We start from the raw sequence: 23,362 nt of genomic DNA, 5'->3' as shown, positions 1-23,362 counted from the left end.
ATTCATGGTATTTGCAGTAATGTAAAATGGAACTTCAGAATTAAAATAAAATTCACCATAAACTATCTTCATCCAATGATGCAAATACAATTCACATGAATAGCAACTATCTTCATAACAGTGCAATCTGAAATTCACATGACAATTGCAGAATTAAAATAATCAAAATAGAAAATATCCAAACTATCTTCATCCAATGATGCAATTAAAATCACACAAAGGAATCTAAAACTATCTTCATCCAAAGAAATAAAATCTTAAACAATACAAGTGGTATTGATTGATCAACTGAAAAAAAAAAAAAAAAAAAAAAACCCTCATCCATGAAGGAATCTGAAACTCACATGAGAAGTGCATAATTAAAATCATACGATTAATTTACAAATAGCATTGCAAATTAACATAAACAATTGCAAAATTAAATTCACATGAATAGAAACTATCTTCCAAACTAAAAAAATCACAGTAACAATTGCATAACTAAATTACAGAAACAATGCCAAGAACTTGAAATTTACATGAAAACCTCACTATTAAAATCACAAACCAACCAAAAGAGCGATTAAAAAATAAAACACTATATCAGTAGATTTGAACAACTCATAAAAATTAAATTAGCCAAAAGAGTACAAAACCACCTACAAATAGATTTGAACAACTTTGATGCATGTTAAACCCTACACACACACACACACACACACACACACACACACACACACACACACATATATATATATATGTTATTTACTTTCTTAACGAAACCAATATTATTTACCCCAAAATTTTTTTTATTCCTTCCTCCACTAACATTCATTTTTTAACTACCAAAACTCTAGCATACTGTGAGATTCGTTAGAGGTTCTACAAAAAATCTGTTAAATTAATTGGAAACTTAATCCGTAGTGCATCTCAAGACTCCAAAACACAACAATAAATATAAATGCAGCTTTGGTTGCATGATTACAGAATGCTTCATAAGAACCAAAGATTGCATGGCCAAACTTCAAGTTCAACCTCCGTTCCAAAATTACAACAACACTACAAGATCCCATGAATGTGAAATGGGCCATAGTCTAGCACTTACAGTAGTCAGGGGCTTCATCCCACGCGTGTCGTATCTCCCAATTTACAGCCATCTTCACCGGGATGCACTCAGTCTCTTCAACGTGCTCCAAGATCACCGGCGACCACAATCTTCTCCTCAGACACCCTCTTCAAGGAGTCTAGCTAACAATCTCACGGAGGAGTTCACCCAGGACTCTAAATAAGGAGTATATCAAAACCCTCTTCTTCGTCCCTGTCTTTGTTGGGGTTACTGGAAAAAAGGCCTTGTCTTGTCTTGTCTCACTCGGTCTTTCTCGACACGATGGACACGATGGGGTTTTTTTGACGCGTGGCAGAGAAAGCTTACAAGCAACGTTAGCGCCAATTTTTTTGACACTCCAATGTGGCAAAAGTTTGGTGACCTCTGTGGATGACTGTGTATTCCGGGACTCCACATCAGCATCCAACGCCTGAAATCGACATAGTGACCTGCCGGTGAATTCCAATTAATCTATGGTAACCTTTTAGAAACAAATTAAAGTTCAGTTACCTAAAATAAACAAAGGCAAAGTTGAGTAACCTCTCAAAAAATTTACTCAGAAATATGAACTAAGGACAACTATTGTTTCATTACAGTGTGGTTGAAGACTTACAGCGTCGTTGAAGACTTGAAGTGTACAGGTGTTTATTGAAGGTTTATAATTAATTAGAGATCATAATATTAGTAATTAAAGATAATAACAAAAATTAGAGATAAATAATAATACTTATATATTATGTAGTTAAAAGATATAGTGAAACATTTTATCATTTTGTCACTTATTAAATTTAATATATATATATATATCACAAAAAAGAGAAATATATAAATTATAAATAATTTTTTGGTTTTGTTCTAATGTGTTTTCCACTATTAGCGGATATAAATTTGCTTTTTCTTCTCTCGTGTAATTTTTTATCTTAATATATGTGATTTATTTATTTTTTAAAATTAAACATCTGCTCCATTTTTACATTTATAAGTACCTTTTTCTTTTTTTTTAAACTATTATAAGTACCTTCTTAGTTCTTAAATAATGTATCCAATATGCCACCTCACTGAGCTGGGACTTCTCTTATGTTTTTGTCCCTTCATTTTTACATTTTTTAAATGTATTTATATTAAATATAAATATTGAATATATATATATACATATATATTATCAAATAGTGTACAAGCATCTACGAAAATTTTGGATTGGTCCACTCGAAATAAATATCTTACAAAAAAAACCTAATAACCTAAGAAACTATTAATTATATAAATATATTAATAATTATTCATTTTCAGTACTGGTATGCAAGTGAATTTCTCAGAACAAGTGAGATCCAAACTATCAGAAACGAATATTTAGGTGCCGGACGATGATCGGACGGTCCCCGCACAGAGGAAAATTTTTTCATCAATGCACTCACTCTTCTGTCCTTTTATGTCCGTCCGATTATTATCTAACGGACGAGATAACATTCATAACCTCACCTGGCCCACATCGTTACCTGATCCACGTCTCTTTTGGTTGTTCTCGAGGACACCCGTGCCTGTGGGCCCCTTCACATCTTATCTCGAGTCTGGCGGGGAAATTGAGGAAAACGGTATAACACGTGGCAAATTTCAATTGGATGTTTATGTATGTGATGGTCGGTCATGACATGGCATCACATGATATTCTCCATGTCATCTCTTTTTCCCGCGCTAAATCCATGGGATGTAAATATATTATTAAAGAAGGGTCAAATTATAAAAAAATTCCGGGAAAAGGAGGGAAATGAAGTAATAAGAGAAAGGGAAAAAAAATTAAAAAAGAAAAAGAAAAATAGAATTCCCCTCCAAGCATTCTCCCCCCAAAAAACCCTTGGCCCATTTTTGGCTGGGATCCGCGTCATCAGCACGATTCCCAGAGATTTCGAGATTTTTGAGGTGAGATCTGCTGGTTTTCTGCTTTGATTTTCAGTCTGGGAGGTTGATTTTGCTTTGGATCTGGTGGATTGCTGGGTTTAGATCGGTTGGGTTTGGATTTATGAGTCCTGGAGCTGTGGATGCGAACGGTGGAGGGCAGTCGCCGGGCTCTTCGAATTCTGATGATGCTGGAGAGATGGAGGCCCGGTTTGCGGATTTATGCAAGGTTTTTTTGGTTTTTTTAAGTCAATTTGTTTGATTTTTTTTTGTTTTTTTTGGGGTGATTTTTGTATGTTTTCTGAGATTGGGATCTGGTGGAGTAGGATGGATTGGCGCTGGATGAGAACACGGCGAGGTCAGCGTTGGTTTTGTTCAAAGAGACCAAGCAGGTTCTAGTGGCGAATATGTCATCAATTGGAAGCGGATCGGTGAAAGATCGTTTCTTTGTGCTTTTACTATTTTTCTTTGTTTGTTTGGATTTTCAGTGTTTGAAAAATCTTTTTTTTTTTTGGTTTATTTGTGTTTGCATTTCTAGGCGGAAGAGGCTGAGAAGTTTTGGTCGGCTTTTGTTTTGTATTGTGTTTCGAGATTGAGAGAGAACAGCAAAGAGAAAGAGAATGGATTAGGGATTTCATTATGCCAGATTCTAAGGGCTACCAAACTAAAGTAAAGTTTTTTCTCTCTCTCATTTTTGCAACATTTTCTTAGGTGTGTATTATGTTTGTTCATTTTTCTTTTTGTTATTTGGGTTTTAGAGTTGCTGATTTTTTCAAGGAGATGCCTCAGTTTTCTCTCAAGGCTGGGCATGCTCTAAATGGGTTGTATGGGTCTGATTGGGAGAAAAGGCTTGAGGTAAGAATTAAAAGGAGCAATTTCCTTTTTATGTTTCGGTTCTGATACGAAATGTTTCTTCTGATAACTAACTCGCATGTTCTTTCTTGAGTACTTATAGTTGAAGGAAATGCAAGCCAATGTTGCCCATTTGTGCCATCTAAGCAGGTAATGCTCCACGTGACCTATTTTCTGTGCATTTATCCATATAGGAGCTGTTGGCCTCACACATACAGTTGCTGAACACTGGTGGTATAGTGTCTTGATGTGATTGTGATGGTGCTTCATGAGATGATACACTGGTTTTTTTTTGAGAGAATTTGAGAAATGTGTTTTCAATGACGTTTTTAATGTTGTTTCAATTTCTAAAACATTTCAATTTATTTGTTATCAGATGATGCATCTTCTGTCTCGACCTCAATTCTCTAAATATGTTTTCTTCAAGTGCACTTGACCTTTAAATATGCATATGATTTTTAATCTCATAATAGAATTTCTCTAATAGTTTGTTTGCTTTATTACTCGTCTTCCATAGTTGTTTTTTTGAAAAAGCAAAAATGAGCTTTAGTGCTGCTTGGTGCTGAGAAAAAGCGGCTTGACATGAAATAGAAAAGTAAAAGAAGCATAAAGTAGTATTAACATCTTGTTTGTGCTGCTGTGAAGCCAAATTATTGCATCTCTTTGTATATCTCCTCTTCTTATATGCCTTCCTTTCTTTTGTTGGATTGTACAAACAAATTTTCTGCCTTAAATTAATGCGCTGGGTTTCATTTCAACATTAGCTCATATGCATATCGTGTGTAGGTATTACAAACGAACATATCAAGAGCTTTTCTTGGCTGGTAATGAAAGCACCAACCAACAGTTCACGGTTTCTGGTGGCACTGGATATGTTTCAGACCATCATCGTTTTGGATGGTTACTTTTCTTGGCACTGCGTGTCCATGAACTTAGCCTTCATAAAGATCTTGTGACTTGCACAAATGGACTAGTCTCTGTTCTGGTTAGTTTTTTCTCATACTTTTCATGTAGACCATCTTTAATAAATAACTACTACCAATTTAGAAGTTTGCATTGATGTGAATCTTAAGTGTTATGGAATATTTTTTACAGGCTGTACTCATTATTCATGTCCCTGTTCAATTCAGGAAATTTTCCATGCAGGACTCTCCTCATTTTGGTACTTGCAAGATTATTCATGTTCAGTTTAATTGTCTATTTATTTCAGTCCACAAATTTCTGGTAAATTTTTTGTTGTAAATTTTATATATTGCTCTTTGGCAGCCAAAAAATCCAACAATGGTGTGAACATACTTGCTTCCTTATGTGATGCTTACCATACCTCTGAAGATGAGCTAAGGGTAATGATGGATAAAGTGAATAATTTGATAGTGGATATACTGAAAAAGAGCCCTCGTATTGCTTCAGAGTGCAAAGCTGAAAATTTGGATCATGTGGACGCAGGTCAAATAGAAAATTTCTGTGTTGTTCATTACAAATACTATAATTGAGACTTCCATATTTTTTTTCATGCCACAACAATTATGCCATTTTTCTGCAGATGGTTTGACATATTTTGAGGATCTACTGGACGAAAAGTCACTGCATTCTAGTTTAGTGCTCCTGGAGAAAGATTATGATGATGTGATTAATAGGCAAGGTGAACTAGATGAACGCATGCTTCTTAATGAGGAAGACAGTCTACTTGGAAATGGAAGCTTATCTGGAAGTTCCATTAACATTTGCAGCACAAAGGTCAGTTGGTATCATCATTGCACTTTGTATTATTCACAATTTTTTTCAAAATCCATATTCACTGTTAACCTTCTATATGCAGCGGAAATTTGAGGCAATGACATCACCATCAAAGACGATAACAAGTCCTTTATGTTTTTCTCCTGCATCTCCTGCAAATGGTAATTGTATCAACAACTCAAAAGCAGTCTATGCCACACCAGTAAGTACTGCCATGACTACTGCAAAATGGCTACGGAGCGTCATCTCTGCCCTTCCTTCAAAGCCTTCGCAAGAACTTGTACACTTCCTTTCTTCATGTGATAGGGATTTAACTGGTGATGTTGTGCGTAGAGCAGAGATAATATTGGAGGCAGTTTTTCCTAGTAAGTCTTTTGGAGAAAGATGCATTGCCGGAAGCCTCCAGAGTGCCAGCCTCATGGATGGTATATGGGCAGAACAAAGAAAACTGGAAGCTATGAAGTTGTACTATCGGGTTTTGGAAGCAATATGCAGAGCAGAAGCACAGATCTTGAATGGAAACAATCTTACTTCACTATTATCCAATGAGCGTTTCCATCGCTGCATGCTTGCTTGTTCAGCTGAGCTTGTCTTGGCTACTCATAAAACAATTACATTGATGTTTCCTGCTGTTTTGGAGAGAGCTGGCATAACAGCTTTTGATTTGAGCAAGGTGATAGAGAGCTTCGTGAGACATGAGGAAACTCTTCCAAGAGAATTGAAAAGACATCTTAATTCCTTGGAAGAGCGTCTCTTAGAAAGTATGGCATGGGAAAAAGGTTCATCAATGTACAATTCCTTAATTGTGGCTAGGCCAGCTCTGTCAGCTGAAATAAACCGCTTGGGGCTATTGGCAGAACCGATGCCATCCCTTGATGCAATTGCACTTCACCTTAACATGCCCACAGTTTGCTTCCCACCTCCAAAGAAATGGGAGTCTTCCACAGGTAGATTTTTTAGCCTGAGGTACATGCAGTATAGTGGCTATTTTTTTTATAGCCAACTACTTTTGATAGCTTATGTTTTTGTCATCCATTGCCATGGGATAGGTAAGCAGCGGCTGTGAAGGTATTTCTTCTAGTTAAAGCATTTAGTGGATATGATGATTTTAATTTATAAATGGCAACTCCCCCTTTTGAAAGTAAGTGTGAGATGCAAGATTTATGATTTTCAAGCTACGTAGGTTTTTACTAAACACATATTACTTGTTAGCATAAGCATATGGATGCCAGCATAGATTACATATGTGCATGCACAACTGTGTGCAAAATGATTAGGTGTTACTTTATATAAACTGATGTTCTTTTTGAATGCCTTATTGTGAATGTGATTCGAATTTCTTGTCATCTTGGTAAAGCACTTGTAAAGATCTTTCTATTATAGAGTAAAGAATGTCTGCGGGATCAATTTTTACCCTAACTGAATTCATTTTGTGTCATATTTGTGGTTACAGACCAGAATGGAGATGTTCGGTCTCCAAAGAGATTATGCAGTGAGTATAGAAATGTGTTAGCAGAACGTAATTCATTCACATCACCGGTCAAGGAACGTCTTTCGACCTTCAACAGTCTGAAACCAAAGCTACCACATCTTCAGTCTGCTTTTGCAAGGTTAGTAAACACTGTTGAGCACATTTTTATTCTATGAATTGATTTGAAGCAGTTTAAATTCTCTATATGGTGAATGTCATGTGTGAATCCTTTTCTGTAGCCCAACAAGGCCCAACCCTGCAGCTGGAGGAGAAATGTGTGCAGAGACAGGGATTAATATTTTCTTCAGCAAAGTAACCTTGTTCCATAGATCTGTTCTTTTCATTAAATGCCTTTTTTGATTTCTAATCTGTAATTTGGATTTGCACCCTGTAGATTGTGAAATTGGCTGCTATTCGAATAAGAAGCATGTGTGAAAGACTACAATTGCCCCAGGAAATTTTGGAGCGTGTCTATACTCTTATCCAACACATCCTTAGTCAGCATACAGCTCTTTTTTTCAATAGACATATAGACCAACTTATATTGTGCAGCTTCTATGGTGTTGCTAAGGTACTGTGCATTTCATGATTGTCAATCATCTGTTGTTTTCTGACTATATATGTCAAGGTTCTCATTCCAAATTTTTTTTCCTGTGGCAGATTTCACAATTAAGTTTGACCTTCAAGGAAATCATCTATAATTATCGGAAACAACCTCAGTGCAAACCTCAGATTTTTAAAAGTGTCTATGTCAATTGGCCATCAACATCCCACAATGGAGTAATATACCTTACCTTTGCCTCTTGGATTCAAGTCTATGAAATAATTTCTAAACTGATTTTGCAAAACAGAGATTGGGGGAGGAGCATGTTGATATAATAACCTTCTACAATGAAGTATTTATTCCATCAGTTAAGCCTTTATTGGTTGAATTAGGCTCTGGAGTCAATCAGAGTAGTAACAAACCTGCTGAGGATAAGAACAATACCAGTGGTATGTCTTGCCAGTTCCCCTTGCCACTTTTACTTTGCACTGAAACATTAAAGCAGACTTTATCTGAAGTACCTTCATTGGATGAATCAATGCCCAATTTCAGGGTCACCGCGGTTCTCCCCATTCCCAAGTCTGCCAGATATGTCCCCAAAGAAAGTTTCTACAACCCATAATGTTTATGTTTCTCCTCTGCGGTCATCAAAGGTATGCTGATTTTGTCCATCTTTCCACCACAAATTTGGCAATCTGGACACATATTTTTTTTAAGTATTTTCTTGCTCAATATATTCTAATAGCATGTTTTTCCTCTTGTGACGATTGATAAAAACTCAATGATAAGATTATTAACGAATGGCTCCTTATTTGTATGATGGTTGCCTGACTGGTATATAGTGGTCCTGAATTCACCCTCTAAGAATCTTATCCTTGTAGAGGCCTGCCTTCTCATGATGATGTATCATGAGTTTCCCATTGTCTACTTGTCCCTTCTCCGCAATTGTGTTTTCACTTTTCTGGAAGCTTTTGCTTTTTGTCTTCAGAGCTTTGTGATGCGGCCCAATTCACAGAATTGAGAAATCTTGGAATTAAGTTTGCTGAATTTTCCCAGACATAATAATAACAAGAGGAACTTGATAATTTAAGGATGAAAATAGAACTATCATAAAATATGGTAGTCTCTCACAGTCACTACCAGTGAGTTTTAGCCTCTCACCAACAAGAATTACCCTAGAAGAGCTGAAAGTTTTGTTCAAATGACTTTTTAACCTAATAACATGACGCATAAATACATGAAGAAATTTAAATCCTATACAGAAGGATGATTCATTCTAACCATATCTAAAGGATAAATATATTGTTAACAAATTTGAAACAAACTCTAGGAAAAAAATGAAAACAACTTGAAAGATAATTACTGATGATGACCGCATCACCTTGACTTTCAAATGTTAGAGTTTCGTACGGAATAGATAAATGGAGTTGTCTTTTATATAGTCTTGTTTCTCTGCGCCCTTCCATCTGAGTAGACGCCTTTGATTTTGCCATGCTTTTAACATTGGGGAAATGTAGATGCTGTTATTGCCTTTCTTGTTCTTGTTCCTAAATACACCTAGAAGTTTCTGTGAGCATTTTTATTGATGATCCACTGCCGTAGTGGATAAATGTTTTTTTGTTTTCTGCTTCCCCTACTTTACATTCCGCTGGGTAGCTTTTGGTCATCAAAAGTGAATTGTTTTTTCATTTATGGGAACTCTCCAGGATCCTCACAGAAGTTGCTTCAGATAAGAAAGCATGTCAAATTGTTTGTGAAGGATGGGTGGAACATTTCCTTCTGCTTTTATGAAATAGGGCACAGCATGCTATTGCTATACAACTAATTCTTGAATGCCAAACTATTTGACTTGTTTTGTCCTTTATACCCACGAGATAGAGATTTGAAAATTTATTGTAAATCTTATGGGATGAACATCTTTGTCTCCTTTACAAATAAATAAGTATATCCTTCTCAGATGGATGCTCTCCTCTCGCCAAGTTCCAAGAGTTATTATGCCTGTGTTGGTGAGAGCACTCATGCTTACCAGAGCCCATCCAAAGACCTGACTGCCATCAATAACCGCTTAAATTGGTATGCCAGCTAGAGATGACTATCATTTTATTGCATTCTGATAAAGATGCTGATGGCTCTCGTTTTCTTCTCTTATTTCTTCATTGCCTATGCAAAATAGTGGTAGGAGGGTTCATGGAAGGCTCAACTTTGATGTGGTGAGTGATTCAGTGGTTGCTGGCAGTCTGGGTCCTCAGCAGAATGGGAGCTCAGCATCATCTGCTGCGGCTGCCACCTCAAACTTGCCTATAAAAAGTGAGCAAGCAAGCTGACCCATAGTGCAACTTTCTGAGTCATCTCCCTGTATGTAGTCTAATTGTCTTGTCATTCCCTAATTCAGTTTAATTATTTGTACATGAGTGTATTAGATAGGTAATTGTGTTCAAGCAGTGTACCACTGTAGAATAAACAAATTTTGCTGCCTCTTTTGGTCTGCAGAGTCTATATAAACTTTGGTTGATTGCCATGTAAAAAAGGGGCAGTAACACTAATCTAACTTAACAAAGCTTTCAATTGCTTCTTAGCATCAAAGTCTACTATATCTTTATTTTTTTATTGTTGCTTGTTTTATTATAAGGATCAAACTTGTTCCAATAAATATATGTCATCATTTTTGCCAGCGAAAACTATTTAATAATATGGCTTTAATACATCTGCAATTGCCCATGTTTTTGATCCTATAACCTAATTGACTTGAGATTATGAATAGGTGGATGGAAAAAGACAAAACATGAGGTTACTCATTTCTATACCAGTTATTGTATTGTATGATTTACCGAGAAGAATGTTTGCTGGAGTTATAAATAGAAAATTCAATTGCGTATTATTATTATTATTATTATTATTATTATTATTTACTCATGTATAAGGTTTCTGTTGGAAAATTGTGATCTACTAAAGAACATCTGCTGAACTTTTGAAGGTAGATGATTTGGCATGAACTACATTTTTTTATTGTGATATTCTTTTTATTATAGTGTTTGTGGGTGAAAAGATAGATGCATGAAATTAGGCAGGGACAGAAACAGAGGATTATATTAAGGCATAACCGCCATTATTCTACATATATCAAGAAGTTCACACCACACAAAGCCGTATGAAATTATCTTGTGCCTGATATGTCAGGCAATCTTGCAGTCCCAACGAAATGCAGAAAGTGAACCAGGGGCTGATGATGATGGAGATAGCGGGGTGGCTTCAGACATCATCCTTTATTGATGGCAAGCCCAGTAGGATGTTCAGTATCATCAGAGCATTACTCACCCTTCTTGGGGTGGGAGGAGCTGGTGCCCGTAGGGAGACGATGGCTGGAAACATTGAGGTGCACACCGGGGCTCTTATGAGTGCAGGAGCAGTTGAAAACCATGGAGTTGTTGATTGCCTGCACATTGCTGTTCACCATAGCTGCTAATGGTCTTGCTTTAGACACTGTCATGCTTTCCTTAATGTCACTTTGAGGTTCGTTCTCCTGCACTTCACTTGGCTTGCTGTTGTGTTGGTATTTAAAGATGGTGGCTGCTGGTTGCTGCTTCTGGAGTTTATGATAACCAGAGCCCAGTTCCATGTAAGCTCCCATGTTCTCTCCTGCAATGGTTATGAGCCTCCATCCAGTCTGTTCTTCTTCTTTGCTCTTTTCTGCTTTCTTCTTTCCAGATGGCATGGTTGAATTATTGGCAATTTTACCATCAGTAACAACATCACCTTTCTTCGGGCTGAGGTGAGCATGATTTTTCTCAACTGGTGGTTCTTTTTTGTCAGATGTCACCTTGCTATTTCCATTGCCATTCTTGTATTGAGAGAAGATGCTCTTAGGCTGCTGTTGTATGGTTTTCGGCGATGGTGGTGGTGTTGGCTCTGAAGGCTTAATGATCTTAGGAGATTGTGGGGGCGTCAGGGACCGGTATGCCACTGCTCTGGGTCTCAGTGATGCTTGTGGCTGGACTGCTGATTTTGGTGATGCTGGTAGTGCTGTAGATGTTGGTGCTGGTGGCGCTGTAGACGTCCAAGGTCGATCATAATTAGTTGGTGCTGATTTTGGTGATGCTTGAGGTTGAGCAATAGCAGTAGCTTGAGATATTTCTGGTTTTGGTGATGGTGGTGGTGGTGGTGTTGGTCGTGGAGATATTTGACGTTGAGTAGTAGTAAACTGAGTTTGTGCCGGTTTTGGCGATGGTGGTGGTGGTGGTGTTAGCCGTGGAGATATTTGACGTTGAGTAGTAGTAACCTGAGTTTGTGCCGGTTTTGGTGATGGTGGTGCTGGCCTTGGAGATGTTTCACGTTGAGCAGTAGTAACTTGAATTTGTGCCGGTTTTGGTGATGGTGGTTGTGGTGGTGATGGTGCTGGCCTGGGAGATGTTTGACGTGGAGTAGTAACAACTTGAGTTTGTGCTGGTTTTGGTGATGGTACTGGAGGTGTTTGTGGCGGAGTAACTAGAGGTGGTGATGGCACAGCTGGCCGGGTTTGTATTGGACGTAATGGAGGTAGTGGCTCCACCTCCAGTGCTGGTGCTGGTGCTGGTGCCAATACTGGAGGTGGTGGTGGTGGTGGTGGAGCAGTGGTGGTCGGTGCTGGTGGTCTGGCAAAAGTTGGAAGTCGGATAGGAGCTCTAAGAGATGGAGGTTGTAAGGGTTGAGTGGGTACGGGTATTGGTGCTGGTGGTGGTGCTGGTGGCGGTGCCTGTGGACCTCTTTGAAATATAGAAGCTAAACGGGACAAAGGACGGCCGGGGACAGGCTGGTTCTGCTGCATAACTACCGGTGTTGCTAGAAGAACGTAAGGAATGTAATGGGATTTAGTTTGTGATGAAATGAAGGTGTCTACCCCCTTGCCTATTTGTAATGGAGAAATGGAGTGTATGTATTGCTCTTTAAAGAAAAAGAAGACATAATTAGTGCAAAGAGAAAAAAAGGAAAAAGAAAAGCATCAGATACGCAGCCTAGCCATTGAAGTGAAGTGAAAAGAGAGGGAAATGAGAGGAGAAAGCAATGTAAACGGTCCCAAAAGAAACAAGCTTGGTATCAAATGAAAAGAAATTACTGCAAGTGGAGTTGGAAACTCAATGGTCCTCGTACTTCTTTCTCTCTCTCTCGTCTTCTTGACTTTGCTTGCACTCACACGGATGCTGATGCCGATGCCATACGCTGGACTTTGCTGGATGATCAGGCATCTGTTGATTTTGTTCTTTAATTTTTATTAAAGGTATTTAGTGCTCATGATCTCCAGTGCAAACTGTTAACCTTAATACTTTTTGTGTATTGTGTGCAGGAATCAGATGAGAAATATATGTCCATTTTATACCAAGCCTCTCAATGTACATAAACAGTACAGGACCAACCCAACCCTTCCTCGTGAAAACGAAGAAAACAAAAGAAGACAAGAAAAGAGATACAGTGAATTGAAAATAAGAGAGGGAAAAGAAACAAAACCAGCATCACCACCACCACCACCTCTACCACCTTCAGTGTTTTGTTTTAAACTTTAATAGTAGTAAGAGCTGCCGCCTAGCTGGAATCCGTCATTTGGCGAAGCCTCGTCCACTGTTGGCATTGGCCCGAACAATGGGCTGTGCACGTAGCCTTCTTCAAAGTAACCAGCTCCACTCCATGCACATGCATTGACCTCCTCTGCATCAAACCAGCTCATCTCTTGGGCCACTGTCTCTGAAGTGCATTCTGGCGTATTAATAGCAACCTCAGGGACTACACCAGATGGAATGTAAGCCTCCTGCTCTGCTACTACTAGATCATTATTATTAGCAAGATGGTTACTCTGTTGATGAACGTGAACACAATGAGAATGAGTAGAGTCTTGTTGCATGGTGCCAGTGAAGTAAGGTGGCAGGAGTGTGGTCTGGTGAGCAGTGATGTCCGGGGAGAGGAATGGAGTCAAGGAGGAACCTGGTGGGAGGTCGGGGAATGCAAAATTTGTTCGAGCTCGTGCTCCTCTGAGTGAACGGGCGGCACGGTCATAGGCCACTGCCGCCTCCTCCGCTGTGTCAAACGTGCCAAGCCAATGCCTTTCTTTAGTTGCCGGATCACGTATCTCCGCTGCATAACGACCCCATGGCCTCCGGCGAACTCCAAGGTACCTCGTGCCACTGGCTACTGCTGTTGCATTTGTGCTGGTATTACCATTGTCTTGTTGCTTTCTTTTGCTCTTCTTCTCCTGCGGAGCAGGAGTTGATGAGGTTGATGAAGAGAAGAAAAAGCTCAAGTCCATGAGAAGATGAGAATTAGAGAGATGATGCTAATTGTGTTGTTTGAGATATAGAAATGATTTATGGTTTGAGGTTTAAGTAGGTTCAGTTGTGGCCTTTATATAGAGTCTAAGAGTTACATTTGTGGAGCCCATGATACAATTAAGTTAATCCTAATATTAATGGTTTCGAACTTTTGAGGCAGAGGCCAAGAAGAAGAACATGTTAGGAAAACCAACTGACTTGTAAACTCTCTCTACTTCCCAACCACCATTGTGTTTGATTGTGAAAAACTGATTCTTCAAATATTTTGTGTTTGTTTTGATGAATTTAGAAATCAAAAGAATGGTTATTCTCTCTGATGGAATGGAGTTGCTAATGATGAGCATCAAGTCTCATAAAACAAATGTGTAATCACATGATTAGTGGCCTTAATTGAAGAAATGATTAGCATGTGCCATCTTCTCTTCCTTTTGGCTGCCTTTTAATGCATGGATAATTTCTCAATTGGTATATCCTCTGCTTTATGAACCATATAAAGCTGCTTCCCAGGTATATATATGTATGTATATATATATATATATTGAGCTTGGATCACAAACTAATCATAGATTCAATGTACAGTTTCTTATCTGTTTGTTGCGAAAAACTCATCATAAGTTATGATTGTTGAAGTTAAAAGAAGAGCTAAGTGATGATTTGTAAAGATCAAGCAAGGAACAGTTAGAAGCTTGGCAGTTATGAAAATTAAAATAGGTTGGTAGGTGTGTTTGATTACTTGAATTGAAGTTTGCAAATCATGTTATGAATCACTTAATCACTTCGCATGCATGTTTCTTTATTGTTTATTGTTTATTGTTTATTGTTTTTAATTTCAAGTTTAGCAGGACAATTAAGGATTATATGATGGCCCATCCATGTGCTTCCAATTTAAACCAAATCAATGATAAGTTCCACAGGCCATCTAACTTTATAAAGCCAATGGTTCTCTTTTGAAATCTTTTGATGCTCATGAGAGGCATAGATTTCATCCCTTATATATTTGTTTTTTCAGGTTTGTGGAACCCCCTAAATGAGTCAAAAGAAAGCTTGGGATGCATGTGAGGGGGGACTAATAGTCCTTATTATCTAAAGGTACTACTACTACTACTACTTCATAATGCATAGCCACTAGAAACTTGCTTCCATGCTTGCACTCTATTCCAAGCCAATAAGATCTCTGTCCTTTACCAAGTTTAACTTTTAGAAGCTCTTTTCTGACAAACATCAACCTTGACCATCTCTTCATCCTTTGTATTATGACCCCATTAATGACGTTCCAGTTTAATCCTTTTCTGCTTATTATAATCCAACTTGTTAAGATTAATTTTTAAAGGCTAATAATAGAAGACATTTTATGAATATAATAATAAACACAATGTTGTAGCGTATTGTTGACTACCCTGCAAATTATAGGAGAAGGTATCATTTGAGGCAGTGTCTAAACAAAGGGAACATGAACCTGCTACACTCCAACCCTCTCTGCTCCATGTGCATGAAATCTTGGTCTGATTTATCTGCAGATTAACAATGAAATCCAATGCAACAAGTTCACTGAATTCAATTCACACACCCAAAGTTAATCCCCTCAATCACAAACTGACAAATTTAATCAGTGTTTGACTGAGTTTTTTGAGTATCTGTAGACTTGTGATGCTTTTCACTGAGACTCACTTTGAAATAAATTAAAAATACAAGCACACATGTAGACTAAAGTAGGCCAGTAACAGTAGGAAACATCTCTTCATAACTCATGCTTAACAGTAAAAGAATCAGTGGTTATTATCATCATTATTATTAAATATTGATTAATCTTTTATCTCTTAAAGTATGTACCATCTTGTGGCTGAAAAGAAACAAAACTTTGAGAATGTTCAGACATTGACAGTAAAACTTCTCCCACTCAGGCCTTGACTTGAAAAAGCAAAGATGAGCATGAGGACAATGAAATGTGAAAGCCTACATGATGGTTTTTCACTTAGTCCCATGAATTGCCATTTCCTAAGCTACTTAAAAGAGTATGACATGTAAAGATGTGCATTTGGTGCATGGAGTCAAAAGAAGCCACAATCACAAAGTTCTCTTCATGTTTATAGTATGAAACATATGGTTCATGTATTCAAGCTTTCTCAATTATTTCATTCAAATTTTTTTTTCTTTTTATGAAAAATACAAAACATCACTGTAGAAAGAAATCTTAGAATGCCATCCCCACCTTATAGCCTATTGACACTAACCAGGAGTCGAATCCCGTTATGTAAGGTGAGAGCGCGTGGTATATTTAGAAAGCACATGCACGCTGCTTACACTTGTCCATATTTTTTTAAAAAAAAAAAACATTAGAATATATTTGAATGTTAGGTATGAAGAAGATGCTTGTTGTATGAAATTATTTAGGGTATCTTCGGCGTGCTTATTTGTTTGATTTCTTAATATTATATGACCAAAGAGTTTGTTAAGAAAGAAAGCTTGCATAACAGTAATATATGGTTGATGTGCTTATTGTAGTTGTTTACTAATTTCAATTTGTCTATTACCTTTAAAATTTAATGTGGATTAGAAGCAGTAATTTGATTTTTACTGAATTTATTTACTTAGCTCTATCTAAATAATTTGAATTTTCTTTTTAACACTATATAATACTCATAAAAATGTGATAATTGTAATGAGCGCCACCTATATTCAAACGAAAGCATTTTAACGATTTGTCGAACTATTATCTACTTAGATAGTGAGCGTGTTGAATTTCAATGAGGATTTATACATAGCAACTGAATTCACATATATAATTAGAACTCATAGTCATTGATTAATCAAATGATTAGCTTGATTAATCAGGTGATTAATATTGTTCTAAGATAATTTATTTATGTACAATGATCAAGCAAAGCCATGAATATCTCCGAATTCAACTTAGAATCCAGTTATCAGGACTCTCAGAAATAACATTAGTTAAAGTATCATGGTACATAAGCAATCTCTAGAGTTAAAGTATCATGGTACATAAGAAACCTCTAGCTTCACCATCGATGAACTATACGCATCGATAGCGTTGTCCACACACTTTGTAGTAGACAATGCAGCATTCCTCGAGGATAGAAACCGAATGCAAGCGTCGAGAGCCTCGCGCATCCATTCGTATCGACATAGTTGCATTGATTCCCTTACATCCACCTATTCAGAAAAAAAAAAAACACTCAAATGATTGAGAATTTGAGATTGATTTTAAGTTCATATAATGTTGCAGAAAAAATCATTAGATAGAAAGGATTGAAATCGAACACTACAAACTACAGACCCATCGTCTTTGGTGACAGGATTGCTCCGGCCACCATTCAAGTTCTTCGGTAACCTCCATCGCGAACATGTAACCTCTACAAACTCCTTCAAGATTACAACTATTCTCTCTGCTTTTGCTTCGAAACTCCCAAATTCCCAATATTGTTTCCTGAACATAATTACTGACAGTGATCAAGATTGAAAACTACTAAACTATAATTTTAATGCATACATGATTTAATGAATCGATGACTCGTAATCGATAAATATATATATGTAATATCTGAAACTGACTATTGATGTGAATATTACTCATATTATAAGGAAGAGGCCTTATTACATTAGGAATTCCTCTATCATAAGTTATGGTAATAACATCAGTAATTGACCTACACTGATGATTCCTTTCACTCCGGCTTCTTCTAAAGCTTCGCGACACGCTGCTTCACAGACACTCTCGTCGGTCTCCCAACCACCCTGAGATCATTTCGACGTACTTAAATACTAAGATAAGAAAGAGCAAGTTCTTGAAGCTAAAATGAACGTAAAATTTCACCTTGGGGAAAACAAGATCATGCCGATTCGGCGAGGAAATCATGAGGACTTCCAATCTATTCGACCAATCTCCGCCTCTGTTCTCAACACTTTGCTTTAATCTATAAGGAATGCATCTGCTTGTATCATATAAAACTCCTTTTAAGTGAGAACACCGATCGAAACAAACATATTTTTCTTTACCTTTTGAGCTAAAGAAAAGAAAATTACCCTGCGACAAGACGAAAATGTTCATCGTATCGCTGCCGATGTCGGCCCGTTCGAGCTATTAAATCCATCCTATTAACCTTCATGTTAAACAAGCATAAATTTAACACAAATTGAAGCTTTTACAGAATGTTCATTAAGAAACAGAGAGGACAACAGAAAAACAAAAATGAATGAAATGAAGTCCATTAATTTCACCTTAAAAATGAAAAAAAATTCTCATGGTTTTCTTCTCAAAGCTCATCTCAAGAACAATATAAGAAACATGGAAGAGAAGAGATGAGGATTGAATGAATTCAAGAAGAAGCATTGCATCTGAATTTAATGGGGTTTTGAGGTCAACTAAGGCTACACCAACCACATTGTTTTACATAAAAATAAATAAAAAATAAAAAACATAGAGCAACTCCCTGACAAAGAGATGAAGATGATTGAACCAAGGAATAAGAAAAACAGAAGGCTTTTTTAGACTATACCACCAGTTGAGATGTTTCAAGGAACCCGGGCTTTTTAGCTAAATCAAACTTTTAAAGTTAATTAAGAATTTAATTACATAATTAGTCTCTAATTATATACAATTAGGATCATATAAACTGTTTGTTAATTAATTTCTTTTTCAAGATGAAAACAATATGAGAATTTTCATGTTGATTGGTGTTGAAAGGTCATGAATGAATTATCTATTTTATATGTGGTCCTGTGATTAAACAGTAATGAAATAATATTCAGTATTATTATGTTTAGAAGAAGACTTAATCATAGAGCATGATAAGCAACAAAATGGTTTTCATGAATTAATAAGATATTAAACTATTCTTCCCTGAAACTGAAGTCCTTTACATGGACCATCAATTTCTTTATGGTCAATGCAGTACTTATTAGCATTTTCTCAGCAGTTTCACTCTTGCTAATCACAAACGTATAATTTGGAATTTAAAAAAAAAAATTTAATGGAAAGTATAAAAATAACTAATGATAATCATGGAAATATAATAAAAAATTTCACTTATATAAGTATTATAGAATGAGTAATTTTGGGGATTTATATGATTTGTTGATGTGATACGGAACACAGCTATTTTTTATTATTTATATATTTATTTATTTAATAAAAGTGGATAAATTATAACGTAAAATAATTAGAAAATTATTACAAGTAAAATAAAATAGTACATAATAAATAGACTGGTAATGCACAAATATGTTGTTGGTGTTTGATCAGAGAATTGGCGGGAATTAAGTGTTGGTATCTGTTGAGAAGTCTGAAAAACAATAGAGGCAACTTTGATCTATTATATGTGTGTTGTTTGTATGCTATTTGGAATGGTTCACTTTGAATCATTACTGTTTAATGTTTGTTATATTATCATGTATTTTGTGAGATGCTTGACTGGCATTCACATTATGTATCTTTATATTCAGTTGCTTTGAATGTATTAGGAGAGTGAACTTGCTTATGCTTTAATAGATTGCCTTCTCTTCATTTCATAAGTTTTGGTGTGCATCCTTGTTTTGTCTCAGATTGAAGAACTGGTTATTAATCTTGATTTCTTCTTCTAGAGATCCTATCAGTGGTATCAGAAATGGCAAGTTCTTCTTCTAGAGATCCAAATGTCCCTCTCTTTGATGGTGAAAATTATAATCTGTGGAGCTTGATGATGAAGACCATGTTTCGGTCTAAAGATCTCTGGAATCTTGTTGAGAAAGGTTTCAGTGAAGAAGGAGATGGGAATAGAATTAATGAGAGCATGAAGAAAGATGCAAAGGCTCTCTTTCTCATCCAACAAGCTCTTGACAAGAGGATCCTCATCAGGATCACTGAAGCCAAGACTGCAAAGGATGATTGGGAGACCATCAAGAAGGAGTTTCAAGGAAGCACAGAGAATCTCACAGTTCAACTACACTCACTCCAAAGAGAATTCGATGCTCTAAAGATGAAGAATGGAGAGAAGATTCAAGACTACATCAGTAGAGTGCTAGATGTAGTATATAAAATTCGAATGATGGGAGAGACACTCCCACAGAAAGCTGTTGTAAGCAAGATAGTGAGAAGTCTCACCCCTAGGTTCTCACAAGTAGTACATTCTATCATTGAAGCCAAGAATCTCAATACTCTTAGCATTGATGAACTCAGTGGTTCATTGAGAAATCATGAGTCTATCCTTGATATCTCAAGTGAACCAGAAGAAGAGAAAGCCCTCCATGTTAAAAGTTCTCAATTTGGAGATCAAAGCAACAGAGGGAGAGGTAGAGGACGAGGTTTCTTCAGAGGAAGAGCAAGAGGACGAGGAAGAAACACAACCGGTGGACAATCAATCATAGATGTTGGGAGTTCAAGCAACAATGCAAGACAATATAAAGGAGTTCAATGTTTCATTTGCAAGAAATTTGGGCATGTAAAGGCTCAATGTTGGTATAGAAACAAGGAGGCTAATGTTGCAGAAGAAAGCAAAGACAAAGATGGAGAAGGAGTTGTATTCATGGCCATTGGTGATGATGCTGTGAATGAAGATGGAGGAACATGGCTCATTGACAGCGGTTGTTCAAATCATATGACAGGAGAGAAAGCTTTGTTTCAGTATTTTGAATCAACAACAAACAAGATTATCAGGCTTGGAGATGGGAAACCCCTTCAAGTTGAAGGTGTTGGGTCTATCCCTCTGGGTGCAAGCTCGGGCAGGCAAATTACTCTCACAAAGGTCCAATTAGTGCCCAACTTAACACATAATCTGTTAAGTGTGGGACAACTAATGGATACTGGTCATGATGTGAACTTCTCCAAAGGAATTTGCACTATCAGTGAGATAAATTCAAAGGGAATTGTAGCACAGGTACATATGACAAAGCAAAGACTCTTTCCACTAGCTGCTGAGAACGTGAGCTATGCTCTCACAGCACAAGATGATGCATCATATCTCTGGCACAAGAGGTATGGTCATGTTAACTCAAAGACACTGAAGCGACTTCATGATGAAAAGCTGGTGCTAGGATTGTCACCAATTGCCGATATTGATCCATGTGAAGCTTGTTCCTTTGGAAAACAAACCAGAAAGGAGTTTCCTAAAGGTGTGGTCACTCGTGCAAGTGCTCCGCTTGAGTTAATCCATGGTGATCTTGTCGGACCAATGAAGAGGCCAACCATTGGAGGTAATCTTTGTTTCATGTTGTTAACCGATGATCATTCAAGGTATAGCTGGCCTTATTTTTTGCAAAAGAAGTCAGAGGCATTACAACACTTCAAGATATTCAAATCCTTAGTAGAGAAGCAATTCTTTCTTCAAGTGAAAGCCCTCCGAACAGATAGGGGAGGAGAATTCATGTCCAAAGAATTCATGGACTTCTGCAATCTTAATGGGATTTTCCATCAGCTCACCGCTCCGAGAACGCCCCAGCAGAACGACGTCGCAGAGAGGAAGAATCACACAGTTGTAGAGATGGCACGTACAATGCTGCTGGACGCCGGAATGCCGCCGGAGCTATGGGGAGAAGCAGTTGCAACAGCGGTATTCTTACTCAATCGTTCGTTGACTCGAGCAGTGAAGGGTCAGACTCCATTTGAAGCTTTGACCGGGTCAAAACCAGCGGTTAAATACTTTAAAGTATTCGGATGTCTCGTGCACAGGTACATTGATTCCAGTCAACGGAGCAAGCTTGAAGCCAAGTCAGCACCTTGCGTTTTCACTGGCTACTGCGAGAATTCGAGAGCCTATCGGGTGCTGGATCCGGATACGAACCGCGTACACGTCAGCAGGAATCTGCACTTTTTCGAGAACAAACGCTGGGATTGGTCCAAGCTCTCCAACTCAGCAACCTCAGTTTATGTGCCCTTTGCTGATTTGGAAGGATAATGTGAACGTATCTCAACCGTTGGAATCATCATATCAACGGCTCATGACTTATCACCCTCTCAACGCTGATTCTCAAACTCTCTCATCAGAAACAGCCAGTAACGGCGGAGCTCCGGCGAGGTATAAAAATCTTTTTGATATTTACTCTTCGTGCTCGTTTGCACTAATCACTACAGATCCTGTAACATACGACGAAGCAATATCAAATCCTGAGTGGATTGAAGGCATGAACGAAGAGATGATTGTCATTCATAAGAATAAAACATGGGAGTTGATCACTCTACCTGAAGACAAAAAGGCAATCGGCCTAAAGTGGGTATTCAAATCAAAGTTCAATCCATACGGGTCTTTGTTGAGGAGGAAAGCTCGTATTGTTGCAAAAGGCTACGCCCAACGGGAAGGTGAAGACTTTGACGAGATCTTCTCTCCCGTTGCTCGAATGGAGACTGTACGTCTTTTCCTTGCCATTGGAGCTCAGCGAAGATGGAAGCTTTATCAACTGGATGTCAAGACCGCCTTTTTGAATGGTGAACTAAAAGAAGAGGTCTTTGTTGAACAACCTGAAGGTTTTATCATGGGAGGAAAAAAGAATCAGGTGCTCAAGCTTAGAAAAGCTCTTTACGGACTTCGCCAAGCACCCAGAGCTTGGTATAGTCGTATTGATGCACATTTCATTCAACTGGGTTTTAAGAGAAGTGAAAATGAACCCACAGTCTATAAAAGGCAGCAAGGAGACAGTGAAATATTGATGTTGTGTTTGTATGTTGATGACATCGTCTATACGAGTTCTTCTGAAGTAATGTTGACAAGGAGGAGATGATGAAGACGTTTGAAATGTCTGATCTTGGGGAGTTGAAATACATTCTCGGATTAGAAGTAAAAAGGTTAAATGATGGTCTTTTTGTGTCTCAGCACAAATATGCAGTTAATCTATTAAACAAGTTTGGAATGGAAAATTGCAATTCAGCTACAACTCCAATGAATACAAATGAGCATCTTCAATTACATGATGATTCAGAGAATGTCTGTTCCACAAAACACAGAAGAATTGTGGGTGGATTGCTCTATCTCACTCACACTAGACCTGACCTCATGTTTGCTTTGTCCACTGTGTCACGATTCATGAGCTCTCCTTCTTCTCATCACTATGGAGCTTTGAAGAGAATACTCAGGTATGTGAAAGGCACTCTGAATTATGGCTTGCTCTATAAAACAATAGATGGTTTGGAATTGCAAGGCCATTCGGACAGCGACTGGGGTGGATCCATTGATGACACTCGAAGCACATCAGGCTGGTGTTTCTCTCTTGGATCAGCTGTCATTGCTTGGAGCTCGAAGAAGCAAACCATTGCTGCACTTTCTAGTACTGAAGCTGAGTACATTGCACTCACTTCTGCAGCCTGTGAAGCAGTTTGGTTGAGAAGGTTAATGGATGATTTGTATGAGAAACAAACCAGTGCATCAGTTATATACTGTGACAGCAAATCAGCCATTCAAATTGCTAGAAACCCAATACATCATGGAAGAACAAAACATATTGACACCCGTTATCACTTCATCAGAGATCTAGTGAAAGATGATCAAATTGATCTTATTCATTGTGGA

General features: G+C 37.6%; 4 protein-coding genes across 6 annotated transcripts; 1 reads left to right on the top strand and 3 right to left on the bottom strand.

The window, feature by feature from the left end:
- The first annotated feature begins 2,848 nt into the window (after positions 1-2,848).
- Positions 2,849-10,156, top strand: LOC120270688 (retinoblastoma-related protein-like). The gene is made up of 19 exons (XM_039277760.1): positions 2,849-3,001; positions 3,083-3,206; positions 3,304-3,408; positions 3,516-3,646; positions 3,736-3,832; positions 3,933-3,979; positions 4,616-4,814; positions 4,925-4,991; positions 5,096-5,275; positions 5,373-5,566; positions 5,649-6,513; positions 7,020-7,176; positions 7,277-7,349; positions 7,432-7,608; positions 7,698-7,817; positions 7,889-8,030; positions 8,134-8,234; positions 9,539-9,654; positions 9,755-10,156. Exons 2-19 carry the CDS (start codon positions 3,102-3,104, stop codon positions 9,903-9,905), a joined length of 3,027 nt encoding a protein of 1,008 aa, XP_039133694.1. The 5' UTR covers positions 2,849-3,001; positions 3,083-3,101; the 3' UTR covers positions 9,906-10,156.
- A 732-nt stretch (positions 10,157-10,888) lies between these two features.
- LOC120270394 (proteoglycan 4-like) lies at positions 10,889-12,382 on the bottom strand. Its single transcript, XM_039277387.1, has 2 exons — positions 12,319-12,382; positions 10,889-12,147 (listed from the first exon to the last, which is right to left on the bottom strand). Exons 1-2 carry the CDS (start codon positions 12,380-12,382, stop codon positions 10,889-10,891), a joined length of 1,323 nt encoding a protein of 440 aa, XP_039133321.1.
- Positions 12,383-13,075: 693 nt separating this feature from the next.
- LOC120270689 (ethylene-responsive transcription factor LEP-like) lies at positions 13,076-14,110 on the bottom strand. Its single transcript, XM_039277761.1, has one exon. The coding sequence runs from the start codon at positions 13,850-13,852 to the stop codon at positions 13,112-13,114; it is 741 nt and encodes a 246-aa protein (XP_039133695.1). The 5' UTR covers positions 13,853-14,110; the 3' UTR covers positions 13,076-13,111.
- Positions 14,111-16,764: 2,654 nt separating this feature from the next.
- On the bottom strand, positions 16,765-18,188 carry LOC120270837 (nudix hydrolase 13, mitochondrial-like). Of its 3 annotated transcripts, none has more exons than XM_039277900.1 (6): positions 18,108-18,188; positions 17,913-17,989; positions 17,704-17,818; positions 17,541-17,624; positions 17,167-17,316; positions 16,765-17,042 (listed from the first exon to the last, which is right to left on the bottom strand). In XM_039277900.1, exons 2-6 carry the CDS (start codon positions 17,978-17,980, stop codon positions 16,863-16,865), a joined length of 597 nt encoding a protein of 198 aa, XP_039133834.1. In that variant the 5' UTR covers positions 17,981-17,989; positions 18,108-18,188; the 3' UTR covers positions 16,765-16,862. The 3 variants fall into 3 exon arrangements, with proteins under 3 accessions (XP_039133834.1, XP_039133835.1, XP_039133833.1); XM_039277901.1 differs by having other exon boundaries at positions 17,704-17,803; XM_039277899.1 differs by lacking the exon at positions 18,108-18,188 and having other exon boundaries at positions 17,913-17,995.
- Positions 18,189-23,362: the final 5,174 nt, after the last annotated feature.

Source organism: Dioscorea cayenensis, chromosome 10, assembly GCF_009730915.1.
Source record: "Dioscorea cayenensis subsp. rotundata cultivar TDr96_F1 chromosome 10, TDr96_F1_v2_PseudoChromosome.rev07_lg8_w22 25.fasta, whole genome shotgun sequence".
In the NCBI taxonomy this organism is placed as follows: domain Eukaryota; kingdom Viridiplantae; phylum Streptophyta; class Magnoliopsida; order Dioscoreales; family Dioscoreaceae; genus Dioscorea; species Dioscorea cayenensis.
Note: the sequence above shows the minus strand (reverse complement) of the source record. Positions and strands in the feature narration are given on the sequence as shown.

Excerpts from the sequence above, each read along its gene's own strand:
- LOC120270837 (XM_039277899.1), bottom strand. The coding sequence starts at position 17,995 with ATGAAGGTTAATAGGATGGATTTAATAGCTCGAACGGGCCGACATCGG. Across the intron at positions 17,625-17,703 it reads ATGATCTTGTTTTCCCCAAG|GGTGGTTGGGAGACCGACGA; the intron begins GTGAAATTTTAC and ends AAATGATCTCAG. Across the intron at positions 17,043-17,166 it reads CCTGTCACCAAAGACGATGG|GTGGATGTAAGGGAATCAAT; the intron begins GTCTGTAGTTTG and ends TTTTCTGAATAG.
- LOC120270688 (XM_039277760.1), top strand. The coding sequence starts at position 3,102 with ATGAGTCCTGGAGCTGTGGATGCGAACGGTGGAGGGCAGTCGCCGGGC. Across the intron at positions 3,833-3,932 it reads ATTGGGAGAAAAGGCTTGAG|TTGAAGGAAATGCAAGCCAA; the intron begins GTAAGAATTAAA and ends GAGTACTTATAG. Across the intron at positions 5,276-5,372 it reads TTTGGATCATGTGGACGCAG|ATGGTTTGACATATTTTGAG; the intron begins GTCAAATAGAAA and ends ATTTTTCTGCAG.
- LOC120270394 (XM_039277387.1), bottom strand. The coding sequence starts at position 12,382 with ATGCAGCAGAACCAGCCTGTCCCCGGCCGTCCTTTGTCCCGTTTAGCT. Across the intron at positions 12,148-12,318 it reads AGCTTCTATATTTCAAAGAG|CACCAGCACCAGCACTGGAG; the intron begins GTCCACAGGCAC and ends TATTGGCACCAG.
- LOC120270689 (XM_039277761.1), bottom strand. The coding sequence starts at position 13,852 with ATGGACTTGAGCTTTTTCTTCTCTTCATCAACCTCATCAACTCCTGCT.